The sequence below is a fragment of the Wyeomyia smithii genome, chromosome 3 (genome assembly GCF_029784165.1).
Source record: "Wyeomyia smithii strain HCP4-BCI-WySm-NY-G18 chromosome 3, ASM2978416v1, whole genome shotgun sequence".
Lineage (NCBI taxonomy): Eukaryota > Metazoa > Arthropoda > Insecta > Diptera > Culicidae > Wyeomyia > Wyeomyia smithii.
In genome coordinates, this window is record NC_073696.1 from 62,360,010 (window position 1) to 62,384,717 (window position 24,708).

A 24,708-nucleotide genomic window follows, 5' to 3' on the forward strand; every position below is an offset into this window, starting at 1 on the left:
ACCTAATATCAATCACATACATGAGAAAATTGCGTGATGGGGCAATGCAAACGCGTGGGGGGACTAAGCCCCCCTAGCCCCCCCGGTAGCTACGGGCCTGTTCTTTATATCATGGATGTTAAAAGCGAACAAGGCACTGACTTTGAATTGGAAAATTGAAATGCAGACGAAAATGAAGTTTATTCGATGCATTTTAATTTTATTTTGTTTCAAAAATAATTTGTATACTTCCAAGTTATACTACGTAGTTATTGAATTTTCATTTTAGAAAACTCTGTCTTTCAAGTCAAAGCACATTTTCTGCGTGTATCATACGTATTGTAAAATAAGAAGTGTGTACTTACTGCATACTGAGCTGTACACGAAGGACAAGTGCCTTACAGATTTTTAATGTAAGCTAGTCCAAAAGGATAAAGACTTTAACCACGGAGTTCGAATCTCATCCCCATGAAAAATTACAGATTTGTGTTCAGCGGTAAAAAATCAGCGTTGATGAGTTGGTCATATTGTCTTATAACACAGTGCAACTTTTTTTTTTTTGCCTTGACTTCTATGTATCATTTTTTGATGCGAAAATAAATTTCCCGGAGTTCGAACATATTTCAACTTAAGGGGCAACAATGGCGCCATTTTGAATTTTTGTGAAACCGGTTATTTTTGATGTTTTTTCGACGCCATTTTGTTTTAAGACCAAATATCAAAATTCTAAGAGTTTGTTCACATATGAGCATCTTCTTACCCATCTTTAAAAAAACAGATCTTAAATTGGACAAAAACTGAGCTCATAACGGTGATTCAACGAAACCGGTTTTGGCATAGTTTTAGTATATTTCACAAAGCAAAATTATAACGAATATTTCTGAGCATTAATGGTAATTCGCTAATATCTTAAAGTGGTAGTCAAATTATGTTTTATTTTGAGTAAAAAAGACTCAGAAATCGAATGGTAGGTGTCTGATCTACGACAAAATGGCGTCGAAAAAACATAAAAAATAACCGGTTTTTCAAAAATTCAAAATGGCGCCATTGTTGCCCCTTAAGTTAAAATATGTTCAAACTCGGGGACCTCTATAGGGTAATTTATATTATTGTGTTTTCGAAACATCAAATAGATAAGCTTCAGGACTCTAGAAGAGTTTTTTTTGCTTGTATGTTTTAGAAATGTCAATACAAATTTTTGCCCCTAGCAAACTACTCTAAAGAGGGAGAAAATGTAAACAAATGATTTTTCCGGAGAAACCTATTGGGTTATCTTTGAACTTTAAGCACTTCCGAGAACTGTTTTTGAGTAATCTCTAGGAATTGAACGGTTTTTGTTTCGATGCTCTGTTTGGATCTGATTAGGCTTAGTTGAGTTGAATTTTTGTCCATTCCAGACTCCTTTTGATTAATTTCAAACTCGTTCAAGAATATCTCAATGGCGAGATTTGTCGCCTCTGTGGGTTCGAATGTGAAACCGCAGAACATTTGCTCTGCCAATGCAGTGCATTAATACAGTGCAGAATAAGAGCCTTTGGAAAAGGAACTATGGAGCCTTTAGAGGTCTGGTCTGCAAATCCTAATGAGGTAATACATTTCATACGAAATTCAGTGCCAAATTGGGAGAAAGGGTGCGATATGACAAGGACGATCACTCCTATCAATAATGATATGTCTGCCACAAGTACCTAAACTAAAGAAGAGGCATACCACAAAAGATCAATACAATGGTCGCAGTGGTCCAAATCTTACAAAAAAAAAGAACTTTAACTCAATTAATGCGATAACTCGAGGATATTCCGACCGGAAATGCAGAATTTCTACGTGAAAAATCATTTGGGTTAGTTTGTAGACTCCCAAGCAGCATTATTGAGAGCACTCTGCGCCGTAGCGTAACTTAACTGAGAGTCATTACGGTACGTGATGACGAACCATTTCAATATTGTAGGAAAATTGGAGCAAAATTCACATGTTAACACTTGCGTCAAGAGCAGAAAACAGGAAAATTCTTTACCTGCCATTCCGGAAGATCTCAACCGAATCTGATCCAACCTTTTTTAAAAGATTACAAATTTATCATAGTTATTGAAACAGTAAGGAACATTCTAAATTGTTCGTAGCTCCGGATTTATTGCGGGGTAGGTACCCTTCCAGAGACACCGGCTAGATTGAAAATAGTACAGAAACATTGCTTGCGACATATCAAACTTCAAGTTTATGCAAAACAACTCTGTTGGCGATCGGTATTTAGCCACTTGGACATCTATTGCCCACTCCTGGTCAAATTCCTAGGACCGAATGCTCCGGTGAACGTTCCGAAACCATTGTGGCCAATATAGGCAAAGCAAAGCAAAGCCTTGGTGCTACATTCCGATTCGGAACTCGACCTTCTGTTCATTATACACAGACTTCGCAGCCAACTGTTAAGTGTACAGGACAATTGCGGGGCCAGTGCTACGATCCTACTAACAACTAACAGTCTCTCCCGAGTCGAGACTCGAACCTACGGCAACTGGCTTGTTAGGCCAGCATCGTACCTCGAGACCAGCTGGGAGGGTCATAGGCACAAGTCGCCAAATATCCTTTAAGTGACCATTGATGAATGGTCTTGTTTTACAAGAACCTTAAGTTTGATAAGTAAGGCTTTGGTACCATCTTACATCTGACCTGTGTCTGTGAAGGGTATTACCTCACGATTCCCCTCAATAAATCCAGACCTACGAAAGTTTTAGAAAGGTTACTACTGTTTCGAAAAATATGATAGTTTTGTGATCTTTTAAATAAAAAATATTGGGTTAAAGTCAGTTGAGATCTTGCGGAATGACAGGGAATTTTTTTCGGCTCTGGAGGGGTCAGGTATGCAAGTCTTAAGAGAAATTGAATTAATGTGACGAGTGTTCCACTATAGGTTAACAAAATAAACGGGTCCACTATAGGTTAATTTACCCTAGTTGTTAACACAGATTACCAATTTATAATTGTGAACTTGATTTTCCCTGCATTTTTCGTGTAATTTTTCAAACCGGCGTGAGTCGCAAAATGTAAACGAACGAAGTTTTAATGTTATGTTATTATGCTACTTTTATCTCTTGGTTTTTGTCAGGAATTCAGTATGAACAACAATTCTCTAGCTCACTTCTCTTTATATTGTTGTCATTGTATAGACAATCTCTGACTCATGTGCTATTGACTGTAGCTGTTTGTATTATTTTTTGCATTTATTACGAATTGATTTCACATCAATTTTTTTTCTACATCTTGAGAAATCAATTTACTTAGCATCAATTTTTATTTGGTCCGAGAACGTTAATTGAATTTGTACGATTCATGCTTTTATTGTCCTGCTTTTGCTGAAATATGCTAAATTTGAATGAAACTTTCGCTACTGCGAACCCTTCTCAGGAGAAAGTTTAGAAGTTAACTCATTCCCCGTCGTTGATGCCAAACTAGCGATACAGTTATTGGGATTCAAATCTTCTAGTGTACACTGTTGATGATATTTATCGGCAGTAATTAATTTTCCATCTTATTACTGTGCTAAACTGTCGCGTTATTACTAATTATTACCATTCGCACAATGGGACAGTCGAGATGTCGAAGCGGCCGGAGATCGGCACAAAAGAGAATCGTTTATCATTCGTGTTGGCTTCCAGTCATTCTCAAATAGAGAAGCGTACAGTTGAACGCTGCTGTCGCAGTCTGCAAGAGAGGCAACAGTACTTTTCGATACGGTGTCACGCAAAAATGTCAACTGTTCGGCACACTGGGAGAACACCTTGTAGGCAGCATTTAGGACTGTGATCGCTCGACAGTTCTCGCAGTGTAGTTAATCGCCCGTCTTGTAGATGGGGCAGATAACTCCTGCTGTTCTGTCTTCCAGATTTCGACGATCAGCCGATGCAGCCAGCTGGCCAATTTGTTGAGGCTTATTTTTAATAAGTTCTCCTCCGATGCCGTCTTTTCCGGCAGACTTGTTGTTGTTGAGCTGCGAATCGCGTCCTAAACTTCACTTATTGTTGGGGGCGGCACATCTTTGTCGTTCGTTGCACTAACTATGTCTCCTCCGCTCGTGTTGTGGTCTCCTGCTTGCACGCCGTTCAGGTGTTCATCGTAGTGCTGCCTCCATCTTTCGATCACCTCATGATCATGCGTCAAAATTCTTCCATTCTTATCCCTACACATTTCGACTCGTGGGACAGTCTGCGGGATGCGTTGAGTTCTCATTCCTCCTCTTCCTGGCGGCGCTTTTTTCCTTGAAGAGTAGGACTAGCTGCCTCCCTTTCAGTTTATATTGCTCCACATTCTGACGGGTGGCTCTACGTAATATTGTTGGTCGCGCTGCGTTCTTCTCGTCCAATATCTGCCGGCATTCTTCGTCAAATCACTCGTTACGTCGATTTGGTTTCACGTGTCTCAGAACTTCCTCCGCAACACTGCTTATATCTGTTTTAACGGTGTTCCACCGATCATCTAGAGGGGCTTTTTAAGGCTCACTCTCTTCTGGCAGCGCAGTTCGAGCGATGACGCACGGTACCGCATGCTATTTACAACGGATAGTTTTGGCGAATCGATGTTAGCGCCTCGGTGTGCTCTGACGTCGATAATGTCCGAGAAGTGCCGACCATCTATCAAAACGTGGCCGATTTGTGTTTCTGTTTTATTTGGTAATCTCCAGGAGGCTACGCTGGAAAAAGGTGCTGGGTATGGCCATGTTTTTGGATGTGGCAAAGTCGATAACCCTAAGATTATTTTCATTCGTCAGTTGGTGTGCGCTGGATAGTCCGGTCTATACTTCTCCAACCAGAGCGTTGTAGTCCCCGATGATAATCTTGACATCATGTTTTGAGTAGCGGTCGTATTCACTTTCCAACTGCGCGGTTTTTGAGCCTTTCCCAACTCCCTGTCTCGCCGGAGGACCATCATATCAGTTCTGTTTGGAGTCCTAGCTGACCCTAGAGCCATCTTGGTGAACAAAATTGCCCAGGCAACGCCAACCAGTTGTGTCCATGTTTCAACTGGTAGTCTATTGTATCATATGTCTCATGAAGAAGTGAGATAAGAACTTGTGAGGGCCGGAGCTATATTTTAACGCTTCTTCCAAGTTTTCAACTTACCATTTGAAAGTCAGCAGGGGTACTATAGAATTTAGCTTTAACGAAGGATATATGTGCCTGAGAATAAACCCATGTTAAAGTCCTTTGACAACCAAATGGCCTGATTCTACTAAGATTCGAACCCCCGACCACCCGTTTGTCAAAGCGGACTCTATAACCTTGCGGCTACGAAGCTCCCCCGGAAGCGTTGAACTTTTCTTAACTCATACGAGAAAAATAACATTTTTGTTATGAAAAAAAAAAATCTTAAAAAGGTTTGGAATGGCAATGAGAGTTTAACAGATAGTGTTTTCTTTGTGTATTTTGGGGTTATCACTAGTAACAATTTTAAATTGAGTAACATATTTACTATGCACACGATTGTTCCATTATGGAAAATCACTCCAAACTCTAAAACGTAAAGAAAGTTACCACTATCTGTCGAAAAAGTGAGGTTAAAAATCCGGTGCGACGGTATATCAGAAAGACCAGTATGTTGTAGTGAATCAATAAAAGCGAATATGGGTTTTCTACATTGGCACGAGTTTCGTAGGGTTTGTACTACCCAACAGGTCCAAATAAGCTTTCCCGTGGGTACCACGATAAAATTTAGCGGAAAACGAATCTAGAGAAGGCAAAAAATTTAATGTTTGCGGAACTTCTAATCCGTTTGGTATCCATAAAGTGATGATTGTGTTTTCAACATGGCTTAATCTGCTTTCAAGAAAGAAAATGCTTGTGATTCCTCTAACGCATAGAGTTTATGAACTGTTATGTGTGTTTTTTTTAAGCATTCCTTTCAACATTTGGAGAAAAAAATATACCTGAAAGCTCTTTTCACGTTTTTTCGCTATTCCGTATGATGGCGAACAAACTTATATATGCACACCGGATGAATTCAAGATGGAAGTAACACATTCGTTACAAAATGGAAAATTTTTAATTATTGTTCTTAAGTAACAAGTAAAAATTTTGCGTTCCATCAAGATTTTCACCAGATTCATTTCGTTTCCTTAAAATTTCTGTCGTTTAATATCGACGAGTAAAGAACTCAACGAATGTGTTTCCAAATATTGTCCAAAATTATGTGAACCACGATTGTTTAAGTGGACGTGCTATTTTGACATCAGAAGAGAGGCTGTCGACAATTTGACAATTCTAAATTATCTGGCAATCAGTAGATCTTAGCTCTTCAGAACAATTCAACTCCTTAACTCTTCAGATCTTCCAGGAAAGTAATCAAAAAATTTAAAAATAATCTTATCATCATGCTCAGGCCCCTGAACCAGCTGAAATTATACTGTATAATGGGACGAAGAAAAATATATATTGAGTTTTTATGTGAAATAGAAACAGAGGAGTTACTGAAACCGAACCCCAGAAGTTAAAGAAACCCAAGCCCATAATACATGAGACTTGACGAAGTCATCAATTGCTCTAATTATAAGTCTTTCCATTTGAAAACTGATTTTTGTACAAAGCTGTTACGTAATGATCTCATCCAAAATACGTCTCAAAAAATCAGAACAAACTCAGAATTATTAATTTAACCATACGCTTTATGTTTTTGTAGCAGAATTGATCAAAGGGACATGTTGTGTCAAATTGTCATATTTTGGCGTCGGCACGTATTTATCAAGTTATTCTGGCTTACGCTGCTTTCCGTATTCATAGAATTTCCGGGAATCGACAAATAGTTAATTGCCAACCGAAAAAGTTCAGGAAAACGTTTGCGATTGGAGTGCCAAAATGATGGCTATACACCTCCATAAGCTTCAATGCGCCATTCTTATTATGATGCAATAGTTTATAAGAACTGGTTTTTAAATCCCAATGAATGGTTCTACTGGCCTATAACACTCTAACATTTTCTTCATTACTGTATATAGCAAAACCTTATAAAATTATAAAGTAAAACCTACTTTAGAATAAAACCGGTGATATAAGGGTTAATAGCCCGAACCGGTGAGAAGTGATATTGACACAAGCTGTCACGCAAAGTGCTTACCTATATTGAAACTATGGCGGAGTTGGTATTTTGCGGTGTGTAGCTAAATATCAGACGCCTCCGGAACGGGCGGTGTGCGATTGCTGGCTGCCAACGGTGATGGGTAACTAGAGATTAGCGTCGGCATCTCTAGTTACCCATCACCGTTGGCAGCCAGCAATCGCACACCGCCCGTTCCGGAGGCGTCTGATATTTAGCTATATTTAGCTTGCATGCGTGACCCACCAAACGTTACATAAGCTCATGAAGGTGGAAACCATCCGGAACGGGTAATTTACGGGCAACACCGCCGTCGTCGTCTCGTATAGTCCGTCACGGCAAAAGCACAACCGGCACTGTAACCGCATGACGAATCGCGGAAGTTACCGGTAGCGCGCAGTTGCGTTACCGAATGTGGTCCCAGTCACGTGACTTTCTTTTAATTTTCTAATCGCACGTTCCCCGTGCACAGATTTGGAGACAAAAAATAGATTGGAGACAAAGTAATAGATAAATAAATAATAAATTGAGACAAATTAATTGTTTCTTAACTTTATTGTATATTCATTTTCGTTCTGACAATAGATTCACCCATTACCGCAATAAGTATGCTACCACTATATTGCGCTCTCTATTCTATCGTATTGCGTCACTAAAAACATACGTGCTAGTGACCAGCTGGGAATGACTGAAATCTACTTGCAGCCCGGTTTGATGCCCGCTCGGGGCGACTGTTGAAACCGGTTTTAACTACTGCCGGGAATGATAAAACGTTAAATGGGTTTACTTAGTGGGGGTAGTTTTCAAGTACATACACGTTTACTTACGATGGCATTTGCATTTGCTAAATACTCCACTTCGCTCATAAATCACCTGCAATTTTAATTAAACATCATAATCGGGGGGCCGCCTGGTGCGAAATATGCAAATTGGTACTGTGTTACTCTTTGGCAATTGAATTATCCTACTTCACAGTTATTTATTGAAAATAGAATAATAAATCGAAAATATATTACATTAATGAACATAAATTATTCTAGTTGACAAAACAATTATTGATACGCGTTTCTCGATATCAATCACAACCCCGATTCGAATAACTTGCTTCCATCTAGCTTAGAAGTAACCGAGCGACGAACCTGCCATACCGATTGTGGTGACGTTTTCCCGTAGTTTCGATTCATCATGATGCCCGCGTGGTGCGATTGTTTGGGGCAAACAGTTTGTAAGTAAACTGCGAACAATGTTCGACCGCCAAGACTACGTATGTAAATACATTGATCAGACCCACGACCAGCTGACGACCGGCGGATCGTACGGCCTTTGCGTACTTCGACCCTGACCACGTCACAAATGACACGCCCATGTTGGAAGCAGACCGCTGAACTTGACTTTTGTCGCACTGGTATAAACCCCGACGAGACTACGGTTGAAAATCTCTCATCTTTTTAATTTTCGTTCGAAATTTTCATGTGATAGGATCAGATAATCTCGATGAAATTAGAATAAAATTTGAATTGATATAATGTCTTGCTCTAGCTTTCAAAACCATTTTATTAGGGTAAGCAATAAAATATGTATTTCTTTTTGAGCTTGGTTGCTTTCCGGATGCATTCTATTACGATCTATAATAGAAATACCTCAAAAGTGCTGTGCTGAGGGCGTACTTGATATTGACATAGCTATTCCTGCAGTGTCGGTGCTTCGAGTGTAGAATATTTTTTTTTATTGGGTTGTTGAATGTCAACACATTATGAATTTGGAATATTGATTTGCATTTATCTTATTGAACTAAATGCATCTGTTCAAACTAGAACACCTTAAGAAGGGTCTTTTCGTTGAGACTCATCGCTCAACGGAAGGGATGGCTCCCATACAAATGAAACACACATTTCAGCATAACTCAAGAACTAATCTAGCAAATAGAACCAAATTTGAAATGCGGAGGCAAGAAACGATTTATTGGTGGTTTGACAGCCCACTTTTCTTTGATAGGGAGGGGTCCCATACAAACGAAACACAAATTTCAGCATAACTCGAGAACTAATGAAGCAAATGGAACCAAATTTGGTATGTGAAGAATTTTAGGAGAAAGAAATATTTATATGGTAGTTCAAAACGCTTAATCTTACGGAAAAGGAGAGCTCCCATACAAATAAAACATAATTTTTTTATATAATTCGAGGACTCCCATATAAATGAAACACGAATTTTTATATAACTCTAGAACTGATCAAGCAAATAGAACCAAATTTGGAATGGGAGGTTTTTAGAGTAGTGGCGATTTGATACCCCTCCTTACTCTGATAGGGGGTGGGAAAACGCACAAAAACTCAACACATAAAATGATGAAGATGATACACAGAAGCCGAAAATCGACCCCAGGCACCATTTTTAATTCTTAGATGGCGACTTCCGGTTTTTTTGAAACCAGAATGATACCCAGAGACCAGAAGATAACTTCCAAACAGCTAAAAGCTAACCCCGAATGCTCCCTCATTTTTTTAGGGCTACCATGTTGCTCTTAAAGAGTTATTTTATTATTGTTAGATAAAAATTATTTACACAAACATATTGATACAAGATATTCTATTGTAATATTATTATTTCAAAAAATTATTGAAGGAGAGAAGTTTGTTTCGGGTTCATCATTTGCAATCACTATCGAATGCAACAATGCAGTTAATGTAACAAACAGCCTTATGAAGTTTAACGTCAAATTTGCACGTCAAAGTTTTTTTCCTTAAGCGTACTCGCTTTGGTTCGTTCGGAAGATTTCTAGACAACTAAATTTTCTATCTAGAAAATTGTTTTGGAAGAAAAAATCGGTAATTTTAATCACTTATTGTTTTTAAAATGATTTTTTTTCAGTGTAGGATCCAAAATTCCCTAGAAATCATCCTAACAACTTTTTTCTATCTTTTGTCATTATTCAGATTTATCGATTTATAAAAAAAAAATATCCAAAGTTATTTAGGATAGTAAGGCTTACACACAAATAAAGTGTCACTGAATTCTTAGAGGGTGCTGTCAACATCTGGTCGAGTTGGAGCGAAATCCTTTTATACTGGGTTACATTCTGTGAAAACTAAAATGAGTATGTAACGTTTTAGGGAAAGATATCAAATGTCAATAGCTCTCGTAAAACTTTACCGAATGCATTTATTCATGTGTCGTTGCATAGCTAAAATGTACAAGATTTTTATGATATGTCAACCATCAGCACTTTTTTCTTATTACATGGTGAAATTTGTGGAAAGGTTCAAAGTCGAATATTCTCAGGCATACAGTTGACTCGTTTGTCAAATGTAGCCAGAGCTACTTCTAGCATATAATCACGGGCTAAAAATGCCAGCGAATTGACATCGCATTAGAGGAAATCTTTTAACGAAATAACAGCGAAATATATTCCAACTTTTTTAATTTATTTGCCACTTTTATCACGATTTATCATAATTTACAAAAGTTTTACAGGCTATAATTCTAACAGAGTGAAATCTAACTAGGAACAGTTTGGAACACATATATAGTCTTCAGTCGGTGTATTGAACGCAGACCCTCGATTCAATGGCACTAACATAAAACCCCTCTTGTGCAAATTTTCAAGCTAAATCTACTCTGTCTTATCTTTTTTTTTTTTTAATTTACTTGGAATCCAGGTCCTTTTTTCGCATTCATCCAGTTTATCAAAAAATGTTGTGGTCACAAATGAAAACAAAAATGTGGTCACAAACCACCGTTGAATCCTGTTACAGCACCCTCTTAGTGGAAATGAGATACACAGTAGCCTCTCAGTACGAACTGTAGTTGAGTGTCGGGCCGCGGACCTGTACTGTTGTGTATGGCCTTCGTAGCAAAATCAAATTGCTATACCTACTGTGTGTTGAATTTCACAATGCACAGTGGACCAGGAATGCAATCTAGCGGAACGAAATAATAACTCCGGATCGTGTTGGTTTTTTCAGATAGTGTTTTCGGCGATCTTCATGAGAATAACCAAGGTTTATTTTGGTAAGAAAATACCTGTACTAAACGTGTACTAAACTAGTACTAAATTTTTATTTTTTCAGTTGTTCAATTTAGAAGGAAGGTTTCTTTTACAAACTTGTTTTTAAGTTCACATTTAATACTCTTTGACATCTACAAAGGCAGTTGGCATTATATTGGAAACAGAATAGCACTTTTTTTATATTTTTAGAATTGTACAAAATTACTCACAGAGTGAAAGCATAAGGAAGTGGCTGGAAAAAGAGCTAAAATTTTGTTTACATACACCTAGTTCGATATTCTTCCAGCCCTAAGAGTTTCAGGTTGCGCTTTTGTGCGCTAATTGAGATATGACATCTAAAACAAATAATCAAAATTTTCCGTTTTCTTTAACATCTCAAATGCTACAGGCTTGCTATCTATTTTTGCGGCAAGGTGCAGAGTTTAAATGATTCATAATTAGAAACTCATAAAGTTTGTTAGAATACTTAAAAAAATGAAACTAAAAGTTTTCTGTCCATTTCGTCCAAAAAATCAATATTTCATACACTGTCGTCTATTGGCTAATAAACAACTTCATAAAAGACACCATCCTTAAAAATTAAAAAAAAGGAGAAAAAAATTAGTACTAGTTTAGTACACTTTTAGTACAAATATTTTCATACAAAAAAATTTCTTGGATATTCTCATGATCATTGCCAGAAACACTATCTCAAACAACAAACACGATCGTATATTCTCCCGAAGTTTCTTCGCCAAAATAAAGTGCCGATACTAGACACCTTGTTTTCCACGGGAGAAACAACGATGACCGCATGACAGCGCAATGAGTAGGCAACAAAAAAAAATAACGACAAAGTTTTCGAATCCAAGAAATAAAAAGCTATAAAAACATAGGCGGATAATTTGAAAAAGTAAATTGTTTCTCTCCGGGGATTCAGTAGAATTTGTTAAATAAAATCAATCTAGAAGCATTCTTGACTTCAAGCGGTCTTCATTTTCTCCTCTTTCGAAGTTTTATGTTTTGCTAAGGCAGTTGGTTTAAAAAAGGTTGGTTTTGATAATTTCATATTGACATTTTTTCTTCGATTATATAAGTGAAGCTTTGACTATTTTGAGACACATCGCGAAGTCCTATTAAACCCAAAATTTTGCAGAAGATTTTCTTCGAGGACATGAAGCATTTCAACCCTGCTGCCAAGAATGCAGAACCGTAACATTGAAAAAAAATCAACTTACTATCTTCGCCCTGTGTGTAGTCAAGACACTCAGCTAGCGTTCCCCTGCCAAACGCGTTTGACGTAAAAGCTTCGTTATGCTGGAATTACTTTACGAACTTTTTTGTCATATGTTCACCTTTTATGTTTAAACCACTGCGAAGGTAAAAGGCTAAAACATCAAGCCGGAGGCACCGGAGATTACGATTTCGAGTCTCGTCTGGATGAGGATAATTTTTTTCTAAGTCACACCTTCTGTTCTCGTTCATCTATCGCATTTTCGTAAAATAACATACATTCCCCGCTTTACTGAACTTAAAATGAAGCTATAAGACAAAAAACAATGAAGTTAGTTCATGAAGGAATTTCCCAATATTGGATTTTATCATAGCTTCCTACTGTTAGCGAGTGATTATATTCAGTGTCTAAGTGTAGTAAAAAGTAAGGGAGCTGCGTTACAGAGTCCGCTTTGTCAAGCGGATGGTCGTGGGTTCGAATCTTAGTAGAATCAGGCCATCAGATGTCAAAAAGGACTTAAGCATGGGTTTATTCTCAGGCTCCCCACCAGTTACCCTTCCTTTACGCTGAAATCTCCAAATACCTTTGCGTGACTTCCTCCTAACAAAAAAAAAGTCCCTCTTATCAATAAAACTGGCCAGAAGGACGCACGACGAAACTTCTCCAGGGAATTATAATTGGTGATATTTGGCAAGAGGAACGAGTATCGGTATAGTAGAACAGTAAGCGTGTAAGGAAGAGTAGCACATTACACACAAGCACTGATGAACAATAATAACAAGCATGCCACTTCTCAATAGAGGTATTGCTATTAACAGAAGTGCGGGATACAGCAGACACCAGGGCATATCTCACAATAAATTTACGATTCTGGTCGCAGTGAGGAATTAAGTACGTGATTTTTACACCACTGGACCGATTATAAGCCATGATTTGACCGTGATTTTATATATTTTATGTCTATCTCACATGCAATTAAAAAGGAATGTACCGTATGGCATCACCTGACATCTAAACTTTGATTATAGCTTAACAATTATACTTGCAGTTTTGAACGACGAAACTATATAATAGGGTTAGAGAACAGATCGATCTACAATATGCAATGCAGTTTGAGTCAATTGTGCATGTAGTTGCTGAGTAATACGTGTTTGAAGATAATTTTTCGCGGTTGAATCTGATTTCTCTTCGCCGGGAATGGAATCAAACATAAATATTTTCGATAAAAAACGCATAATTAGCAATGCATAGCCTATGCAGTATTATAAATAACCCATATAAAAATTAAATTTATGTTCCTGGATGTCCAGTAAAAAGTGATAGTCGTAAGGAGACATTTCTCGATCGCTGGTACTTAAAAGGTTAAGATACAGCCCAATGATGACATCAACAGCAATAGTCTCGTCAATATTTGAGAAAAATTGTTGAGCAATTGATCGTGAATCGTCAATTTATCTTCATATTGCAATGGAAGGAGATCGTTAGATATCGGACCGGGATTCATTTAAATCATTCTATTTGTGGCAAATTTTATATACAAAACGTGTTACAATTATTGTTTAATACTAATTTGTGGTCTTTTCTCGCTTTTTCCACAGGCCATCTATTTCCAATTATTTGGCAAACCAAGAAAGGAAATCCGAGGCGATGTGGCACTGGTCACTGGCGGGGGCGGAGGTCTCGGACGGTTGCTTGCCATGCGGTTGACAAAATTAGGCGCTAAGGTTGTGGTGTGGGACATCAATCAAGATGGTAAGTTTTTGTTTAACTATCATCTAGCAGCTCATAACAGCAGATTAACGGTACAGACAAAGAAAAGATCCGCTAGAGCAGGATTCGATATAAATCTAGTTAGCCTTCATGCTAGTTACGTACAAGCTAGCAACAAGCGGTTGCGCATGGCTTAAAAAAGGCAATTCATGAAGTTTCCAAGGCAGCATTGCAGCACGTGTACTTACACCAAGTACCCCCCAATACTTTACCTTGATTTATTTGAGATAACGTTTCCATACAAAGCTAAGGGGATTGAATGTAGTTCCACTGGCCGGTTCTCTACAGTATGGCGCAATTAATGTTTGCGCAATCCTCTAAGCCAAACCCAAGCAAAACTGCACGGATCTCCGTTGGGATATACAGAAGCTCAAGTGCCAGCCGAGCCGTCAGACGAGACAAGTGGAGTGTGGCGCTCTTCGACGGGAAGGTTAAGTCTCTAAAACCTCGCCGCGGGGAAAGAGTTTAAGTACGCTTGCAGCAACAAAGTCAGATTCAATTATTCTCCGCATGAAGGTCGCCCAGGTACCTGCTGATGACGACAAGTACTCACGGTGCGGTTCAATTGCACAGTCCGCTATAACATAAGATGCTGTCTAGGACGTTGATCGAGTGTGATCACAGATTGAACTGATGGGCAAACTTAAGCTTGTTAAACTATTATTATTACATTAAAGGTTACATACGTCTGATGGCACAAAGCCCTACTCTTGTTGGCACATATGGTCATTTCTGGGATTTCCTACCACAACGACAAGTGAATTAACTGCTGATCTGCGAAAATTGTCTTCTCCTCTATGATAATGACCTTGATATCCAAGTTAACCTACAACCAATTTTGCACACGGTCAGCACCAGCTCAGCTTTCCAATATAAACGTCCTACGGGTGAATTAACGTTTACTCGTCCTTTGGATTCATACCTGTCTTGTCGCCAGGTACATAAGTATACGAAATTGTGCATCTGACAGGGGAACCACAAGGTCAACAGCATTACAGAAATTGCAACAAATGCAAGGCAGGTTCGAAACCGGTTAACCGAATGTCCACCGGCTTATTAGCTGGGCTTGCTAAGAGTTCACTGACGGTGCAATAATTAGCTTGCTGCGATATGATTTTAAACGCGGCTGCATTATGATTTTCATAATCTAATTTGAATATCCGAGGTAAGCCAATCTCATCCGCATACCTCTTCGGAGACCGGTCTGGTTCATCCATTTGTACAGCACTTCTGTTTCATGATCTTCTGAGAAACGTTTGCATACTTGAAGCCGTTCGTCTTTATGTTGCTGTAAATTAGCGAGAACTTGTCATAAGTTGAAGAATTTTAACCTTCACACTACAACCGCGCTGCGCGGGTATCTCAATGAGATTGGTCATGGTTTTGGAGAGATCATGCACTTACTACGTACATAATACATTGCAATTAAACTCGTACTCACCATAAGAAGTAAACGTTGACGGTTTTCTTTTTGTTTGGACACTAGGAATGCCAGTCATGCTCGGCGGTGGCTCTCTTCAGCAAACAGATCAGGGTCGGAGAACAAGAAAGAAAAAAACATTTGCAGCATTGCATTCGATGTGCGAACATGATGGCTTCTACGGTCGCAGTTTTATAATTGTTTGCTTCTGAACTGTGACCATAAGCGGCTACATACACGAGACAAGTCATGTGGAAGTTGAAGGTTTCTAGAAAATTCCGAAGCGATGCGGAGAAAATCGTGAAAAAAGTCCAATTATTTATGATAACTATTTAAGGAAAAAGTAATCAAATAAGGACGAAACTGGCACAATGAATAAGGACGACACGCTCAACATCTGAGAAATGTTTCAAAATTCAAAATTTGAAATAAACTTTAATCAAATTGATACAAATTAGAAATGGAACTAGAATAACGATGTAAGTCAAATAAAATTTTAGAATTGTGGCCTTCCAAGCATTTCATAATAATTCCAAGTTTAATTTGAATTTTTACAAGCGATTTAGAACTCAATTTGGAATCTATTTTCATAGTGTTTTCATCTTAGCCACGAAAAATGAGAAAATAAACGGTTATGTGGCAAATGCCGAAGAAAAAAAACCTCTACAGCTCCAAAATAAATCTTGAAAATTTCTTCTCATACAAAGTTTAACTGATTTTGCAGTGCGTATCAAAGTTTTCCTAGATAATGATGCTTTATAATGCTCATCTTTTTTCGATAAACATCTCAAAAGGTTAAATTAGACCAGTGAAAAACCAAGAATTATTTCAAAATAACTATTTCAATACAGATTTAAATTGCTTGAAATTTTTTTACAAATTTGGGACAAAACCTGCGCGTAAACCCGACCTGAGTGTAATGCCTAATTCAGCGTAATATCGTCAAACTACACTTACAAAACTGTAAAAAAAACTAGAGAATGGTTTAGTTGTCTTCACTTCAAAACACTTCAAAGGCTCTGGAAAGATTAAAATAAAAATCTGAAAAGTTATACGATATTGAACCTAAAAGCATCGTTGAAAGCTTTTAACGTCCTTCAAAAAGGCACTCATATAAATAACTTTTAAATGAACGTGACGGTCTTTGGTAAAGAATTCCTAAGTCCTTTCGACGGATGGAACGGAATTTAAATGTTTGGCCTTTAGAAAAGATTTTCGGCCATTCTGAGCTTAATTTGGGATCATTTTCCATTTTGACTTTTTCTGGCATTTAGAAGGGCTTTTCGACCATTCAGAGCTTAACTTAGGATCATTTTCGGGGCTTTAGAAAGGTTATTCGGCCATTCTGAACTTAATTTGGAATCATTTTTTTGCCTACTCTGGTCTTAGAGAAGGGTTTCGACCACTCTAAGTTTAATTTGGGATCATTTTCTATTTTGGCTTTTTTGGCTTTTAAAAGGGGTTTTCGGCCATTCTAAGCTCAAGTTCTTTTTTTACCTTTAGAAAAGCTTTTCGGCTATTCTGAGTTTAATGTGGGATAATTTTCTTCTGGGCTTTTTCTGGCCTTGAAAGGGATTTTTGGTGATTCTGAGCTTCATTTGGGATATTTTAATTTTTTGGCCTTTGCTGGTTTTCCATTTTTGGCCTTTAGAAGAGCTTTTCGGCCATTCTGAGTTTAATTTGGGATTATTTTCTATTTTGGCCTTTCTGAGCTTAATTTGGGATCATTATTTTTGGCCTTTTCCGGCCTTCAGAAGAGGCTTTCGGCCATTTTGAACTCAATGTGGGATCATTTTCCATTTTGGCCTTTATTTGGGCTTTTGACCATTCTGAGTTTAATTTGGGATCATTTTATATTTTGGCTTTTCTAGCCTTTAGGAGAGCTTTTCGGCCATTCTGGGCCTAATCTGGGATCATTTTCCCATTAGAAGGGCTCTTTGGCCATTCTGAGCTCAATTTGGAATCTTTTTCCTAATTTGCCCTTTTCTGGCATTTAAAGTGCTTTCAGGCATTCTGAGCCTAACCTGAGATCATTTTTTTTTTTGACCTTTAGAAGAGCTCTTCGGCCATTTTGACCTCAATTTGGAATCATTTTCCATTTTGGTCTTTTCTGGCCTTTAGAAGGGCTCTTCAGCCATTCTGAGCTAAATTTGGGATCATTTTCTTTCTGGCCATTAGAAGGTTTTTTCGGTTATTCTGGGCTTAATTTGGGATCATTTTCTATTTTGGCCTTTCCTGGCTTTCTAAAGGGGTTTTCGGCCATTTCAAGCTTAATTTTGGATCAATTTATTTTTTGGCCTTTAGAAGAGCTTTTCGGCCATTCTGAGCTAAATTTGGGATCATATTTCATTCAGAAGGGCTTTTCGGCCATTCTGAGTTTGATTTGGGATTATTATTTTTGGCCTTTTCTGGCCTTCAGAAGAGGCTTTCGGCTATTCTGAGCTTAATGTGGGATCATTTTCTTCTGGGCTTTTTCCGGCCTTTGAAAGGGATTTTTGGCGATTCTGAGCTTCATTTGGGATGTTTTTCTTTTTTGACCTTTTCTGGATTTAAGAAGAGCTTTTCGGAGCATAATCCGGGATCTTTCTCATTTTGGCCTCTCTACTCTTAGACTGGGTTTTCGGCCATTCTGAGCTTTATTTGGGATCATTTTCTATTTTGTCCTTTTCTGGCCTTTAAAAGGGGTTTTTGGCCATTCTAAGCTCAATTTAAGATCGATTTGTGTTTTTTGTGTTGTGTTTTTAGAAGAGCTTTTCGGCCATTTTGAGCTTAATTAGGGATCATATTCTCTTCTGGCCATCATGGCCTTCAGAAGGGCTTTTCGGCCATTCTAAACTTAATGTGGGATCATATTATTTTTTGGCCTACAGAAGGGATTTTTGTCCACTCTAAGCTTCATTTGAGATTAGATTTCTGGCCTTTATAAGGGTTTTTTGGCGATTCTGAGCTTAATTTGGGATTATAATATATATTGGCCATCTCTAGCCTTTAGAAGGGCTTTTCGACCATCCTGAGCATAATTTGGGTTCATTTTCTTTTTGGGCATTTTCTGGCCTTTGGAAGGGCTTTTCGGCCATTCTTAGTTTAATATGGGATATTTTTCATTGTTGGCCTTTTCGGCCATTTTGAGCTTAATCCATATTTTCTTTTTCTTGATTTTCAGAAAAGTTTTTCGGCCATTCTGAGCTTAATATAGGATCATTTTCGTTTTGGCTTTTTCTGGCCTTTTGAAGGGATTTTCAGCCATTCTAAGCTTAATTTGAGATCATTTTCTTTATTGACCTTTTCGGCCATTCTAAACTTATTTGGGATCATTTTCTTCTTTTGTCTTTTCTGGTGTAGAGGAGGACTTTTCGGCCAATCTGAGTTTAATGTCAGATCATTTTCTTCTTTGGCCTTTAGATCCCTTTTTGGCAATTCTGAGCTTAATCTGGGATAATTTTCTATTTTGGTGTTTTCTGCCTTTTAGAAGAGCCATTCTTCGGTATTTCTGAACTTAATTTAGGATCATTTTCTTTTTTGGCCTTTAGAAGCGGTTTTTGAAGTTTCTGAGCCTAATTTGGATCATTTTTTTTTCTTTGCCTTTTTTGTCTTTAAAAAAGGTTTTTCGGCCATTATTAACTTAATTTGGGATCATTTTCTGCTTTGGTCTTATCTGACCTTTAGTAGCCCTTTTTGCCTTTTTGAGCGTAATTTGGGATCATTTTCTTTTTTGGCCTTTTCTGGCCTTCAGAACTGTATTTCGGCTATTCTGAGCTTCATTTGGGATCAATTTCTATTTTGATCTTTTCTGGCCTATAGAAGGGCGTTGCGGCCATTCTGAGCTTAATTTGGGATCATTTTCTATTTTCGCCTTTTCTGGCTTTTAGAAGGGATTTTCGGCCATTCTAAGCTTAATTTGGGATCATTTTATTTTTAGCCTGCGTTTCTGAGCTTAATTCGGGATTATTTTCTATTTTGGTCTTTTCTGGCCTTTAGAAGGGGTTTTGGCCATTCCGAACTCAATTTGCGGCCTTTAGAAGGGGTTTTGGGCGTTTCTGAGTCTAATTAGGGATCATTTTCTTTTCGGCTTTTTTCGGCCTTTAAAAGGGGGTTTCGGCTTTTCTGAGCCTTCTTTGGAATCATCTTCTGTTTTGGTCTTTTCTGGCCTTCAGAAGGGGTTTTTGGCCGTTCTTAGCTTAATTTGGGATTATTTTCCATTTTGGCCTTTTCTGGCCTTTCGGGCATTCTGAGCACAATTTGGGATCATTTTCATTTTTGGCCTTTTCTGGCCATTAAAAGGGCTTTTCGACGATTCTGAGGTTAATTTGAGATCATTTTCTATTTTGGTCTTTTCTGGCCTTTAGAAGTGTTTTTCGGCCATTCTAGCGTTAATTTGGGTTAATTTTTTATTTTGGCATTTTCTGGTTTTTAGAAGGGGGTTTCGATGATTTAAGGCTTAATTTGGGATCATTTTCTATTTTGGCCTTCAGGGGTTTTGGCGATTGTAAGCTGAATTTGAGATCATTTTCTATTTTGGTATTTACACAATATTGGTGTGAGACGTAATTATACGTCGATAAATAAACCCATAATTGAACTGTAAAAACACTGAAGAGATCGAAAAATAAAAAAAGAAACTGATCTTCATTTAAACGTAAAAGCAGAACAAAGCTATCGGTACTTGACTTCCTTTTAGCGTAGAGAGCAGTCTAGTTCCACTGGAGTCCGCACTGCACTGAAGAAGATTTCAAGCCAAAGTTGTAATACGTCTAGCACTACGAACTCTAATTGAATCCAAATTTACCGTACTCAAATAGTCATAGTGGGCAGAAATCTCAGGTAAACGGAGCACTAGTAAACTAGAACGCACTTCAACGTGTCCGCCGATATCATGAATAAGCTGAAACGAACATTTTTGATCCTGTTGAAACTTTGTATATGTTTTTCACTGGTATTTAGACTGTTTTGAGTCAATGCCTATAATTGAAAACAGTGAAAGTTTAAAAATAAAATTACCAATCGCTTTATTTAATTGTTTTGTTTTTTTTTTCATCTCTGTAATTTAAGAACACTTTGAAAGAATTTCGCGTGTCCGTGGAAGTAAAAAAGGATTTTTTGTTACGAAAACATATTTGGAGAAAGTAATTGTTTATTCCGCAAGACAAGGGTCATACCTTTTCATTTAGAACGATTTTAAATTGGAAATACAATGTAAGTAAGGGTGCGAATTGCCCAAAGCATTCATATCTGTGATGATGGAAAAAAGCAATACTGGAGGAACCTGTGCTTAAAATAAATCGATTATTTTCTATAAATTTAAAAATGTTATATTTAGTTTGATAGTACACTAATCTCGCTTTTTACTCGGGGGATACGTGCCGCGTAAAAAGAAACCGCGTAAAATACCGCGTAAATTCCGCAATCTGCTTAATAAACCGCGTAAATTCCGGAATCCGCGTAAAAAAACGCGTAAAAGACGACCTTAGTGTATTCTGCAATGCATTTTAGACATTCAAATTTGTTAATGTTTTTGAAAATTGTTGAAGGCTTTAACTATTTTACTTTACTACTGCAAAGATTTCTCTGTGCAATAAAACGTATCCACAATTCTTGTTGCTATTTTTATACAAATTTAAATTTCCTATTCTATTTTCCCGTTTTCAGGTATTGATGAAACCGTCAAAATCGTTCAATCGTTGGGTGGTTTCTGCAAAGGATACATAGTGGACATTTCCAACAGAGAGGAAGTGTACAAATGTGCCGATAAAGTGCGGGAAGAGATTGGTGAAGTAAGTAGAACATTTTCATAACAAATTGTTTATATTTAATATTGTGCTCCAAAAACCAACGCGAGTACAAATCTAGGTTAAAACGTCGTACACTCGGGTAAAAGCGAAAAAACACCATAAAATGAGTTCAGTGTCCCCCTTGCGAACGGAAAATCGATAACAGATCGCCGTAAATTATACCACCCAGCACATTAAACCCAGACGCTGAGAACACTAATTTTCTCAAAGAAAACAGGGCGCTAATTGCAGTTGTACAAGCAGATCATATGATTTGCTCGTATGCTATCGGTTTTAATCGCAAATTGCTGCACGTGAGTTGATGTTTACATAGTTGCAGTGAATTCTAAGAGTTTTCCAGTTTGGGAAAAGTTTAAACCGATCCGGAAATTAGATGCTGATTGTCGTTTAAGGCACCCACATGACGACGGTAATTGGGCTTATTGTGAATTGATAGATGTGCAAAAGGGCAATTCGAAATGCTGTAATACGCGAGTACTACCGCTGCTGATAAGTCTGAGTTTTTATGATACCGGTATTAATTGACGAAGTACTTTTTTGCATGATCAGCAAAAAAGTGATCGTGAACTATAATTTCTGCTTGGTCATCTCGATTTCCTTTTCTTATTTCTGAGCTCATTGCCGGTTCTCGAAGTATCTTCAAATCAGTTGATGTGGGGGACACATAAAGGTCACGCAGCAAAGAACCTCTCCCGAGGGGTTTGAACCGCCGGCGATCGCCCGCGCGTGTTCTCCTAATGTTGAAAACATGGCTGATGAGGCTGTCGCCGTTTGCAGCACATAGTAATTTTTTGCTCCTTCTCTCCGTGCGCCTTGCAGGTGTCTTTGCTATTTAACAACGCGGGCGTTGTCTCCGGCAGAGCACTACTCGACACTCCGGACCATCTAATCGAGCGTTCCTTCAACGTAAACATTATTGCACACTTCTGGGTAAGTATCCTCATCTACACTACAGCTGCAAATTTAATTTAAATTTTATATTATCCTATCATTGTCTGTGTACCGAAAAAAGTGCTGGGTAATCTCGGGTTGAATTCTTAAGGAATAGTTTTTTTTCTAATAATAAATCACATCGAGTCTCATTGTTGTTAGACCTGCGCGATCAAGTACGAGTATGACGAATGAATAGTGGCTTCCGGTTGAGTAGTTTTCATTACGTGCCCGTTGTAGTTTACGTTTTTATCTCGCCGATAGTGACCAGCCCCAGCCATTAGCCAACATCTCATTTATCGGCGGAATTCCATATGCGTGTCTGTCTAGATGTTTACGTGACCTGCAAATGAAAACATTCGCACTCGGAAGAATTTCAATTAGACTGTTGTAGGTGTCTGAGAGAAACTTTTTTTTGTGCCCATTCTCATTAGTAATCAATTATGGATATATGCTTGTTGCTTTGTTTTACTCATATGAATCATTCTGACTCGTTTTCCTCATTCTATTTATGTTTTGTTTTATTGACACGCAACAGACGACAAAAGCCTTCCTGCCGTCGATGTTGGAGCGCGATCACGGACACATTGTGACAATCGCATCCCTGGCGGGTCACGTCGGTATCTCCAAGCTAGTGGACTACTGCTCGAGTAAATTCGCCGCGGTATGTTGACAGCGGGGTGTTGCTATTCTGGAGAATACTAATGACAATACTTGTGCTTTGATTTTAGGTTGGGTTCGATGAGGCTCTCCGAATAGAGCTCGAATATATGGGAGCGCATGGTGTTTTTACGACTGCGATCTGCCCCTACTTCATACAAGCGACGGGAATGTTCGATGACGTGAATTCAAGGTGAGCAATAAAAAATGATCAATATTCTTTGCGCATAATTGATTTGATTTTTTGATAGAACACATCCTGTAACGTTTTTTTTATTCAAGAGTTTGGTTTTGAATATTTAATTGCAAGGTTTTGTTCGTCAAATCGGAATAAAGATCGATAGTATTTGGTTGCAAAATTTCGATTATATTTATTTGTAACGTTGTGGATGATTTGAAACCCTTTTCAATTCCTTCTTACACTAACATTCAAAAATATTTTAGAATTATTATGATAGCTTGTCGTTTAAAGTTTAGGAAACAGAGTTTCTATTTGGAATAAGTTCATTCTTAATACAGTGTTTTCATTTACCTGCGATCTACAATACCTTAAGCGCTATGAATAATTTTTGTTCGTTGAATTTATGACTGTTAACGTTCTTGTAATTAATTTTTAATTGATTACTAGAATGTTAGCAGTAAAATGGTAAAAATCTGTATTTTCTACCAACACTACCAGTGTACCGGCATGAGTCAGATTTCCATCAATAATAATTAATAATAACAATTGACATAGGCTGCCAAGGGTTGGTAGAATACCAATTGACATTTTAAAAAATTTCAAAATTTTCATCAATCGATGACAGGTCTTATTACACTATAGAAATTAACCGAAACTCAATCTGTACATTTTCCGCATATTTCAGATGGGTCCCAACACTAGATTCGAACGACGTGGCAGACAAAATCATAGACGCTGTTCGGAAAAATGAAAAATATGCCATAATTCCGGGTTATCTTCAGCTGATGTTAGCAATAAAATGGTAAGTTTGATTTCCCCACCATTTCGTATCAATATTTCACCACTAATCGTAACCGTAGGGTCTTCCCGTGGGGCTGCAATTCGGGTTTCCTACGGCGGTTGGTACCGGATGCAACACCTCAACATGCCGTTACACCGGTGACAACACCGTCCGGAGTTAAACTGAATGGAAGCGCTCATCCGCTGGCATCCGGGTCATCCGATAACAACAATACCAAAACGTCATCACTGCTGGTACATCGGCTGTCCACCGGCGAAAGAGTACTTTAAGCATCAACCGTTTTCGATTAACCCGAAGCTGCTGCTTATTGGAACTATACTTAAGTACTTATTTCTGCTGGCTTTTCTCAGCCTCATCTTAAGTCGTGCGTTCGAAGGACTGAAAAATTCACGAATGAACAGAAAACAAGTCTAAAGAAAGGCAGGGCATGAAAATGTAATATAAATAGTTCTCAATATGAGTTTCGAAAAAAATAGTAAATATTAAGAATAGTTTCTAAGCGGTGGAGAAGAAAATAAAAAAAAATGTGATTGTCTTTACAGAAAAAGTACGATAGCAGTAAGGCTGGATCATTCCTATAAGTTTTGGGATTATAGCTTTAAGCTACAAACTAGTTGTTAGAAAACCCAGTAAGACACACTGTAAAAAAGTTTAACCCTCAAATGGTTCTTTTTCTTGCCCGTTGTTTCTGAACAATAAAACTCCTATGTTACGATTAATGTATCTATACTAATGAAACACTGGTCAAATCTGGTAGATTTCGAAATGATAAATTGGTCAAAACAATTCAACTAACTGCGCTCTTTTATTTTTATGCTGTACAGGGGTGGGAGCGGAAAATACAAATCCTCCAAGTTAATCTAACCTAGCGAAAC

At 38.0% G+C, this 24,708-nt stretch overlaps 1 protein-coding gene across 10 annotated transcripts in view; it reads left to right on the top strand.

Moving 5' to 3' along the window:
* The window catches only part of LOC129727697 (estradiol 17-beta-dehydrogenase 11), a 38,694-nt gene extending 14,066 nt beyond the window's left edge, over positions 1-24,628 (top strand). For all 10 annotated transcript variants that reach the window (XM_055685752.1, XM_055685762.1, XM_055685759.1 and 7 more), the window contains 7 exons: positions 13,880-14,033; positions 21,118-21,242; positions 22,080-22,190; positions 22,729-22,854; positions 22,922-23,043; positions 23,717-23,833; positions 23,892-24,628. In XM_055685752.1, the coding sequence (XP_055541727.1) occupies positions 13,880-14,033; positions 21,118-21,242; positions 22,080-22,190; positions 22,729-22,854; positions 22,922-23,043; positions 23,717-23,833; positions 23,892-24,102 (966 nt within the window). In that variant the 3' untranslated portion in view covers positions 24,103-24,628. The remainder of the gene's footprint in view (positions 1-13,879; positions 14,034-21,117; positions 21,243-22,079; positions 22,191-22,728; positions 22,855-22,921; positions 23,044-23,716; positions 23,834-23,891) is intronic.
* Positions 24,629-24,708: the final 80 nt, after the last annotated feature.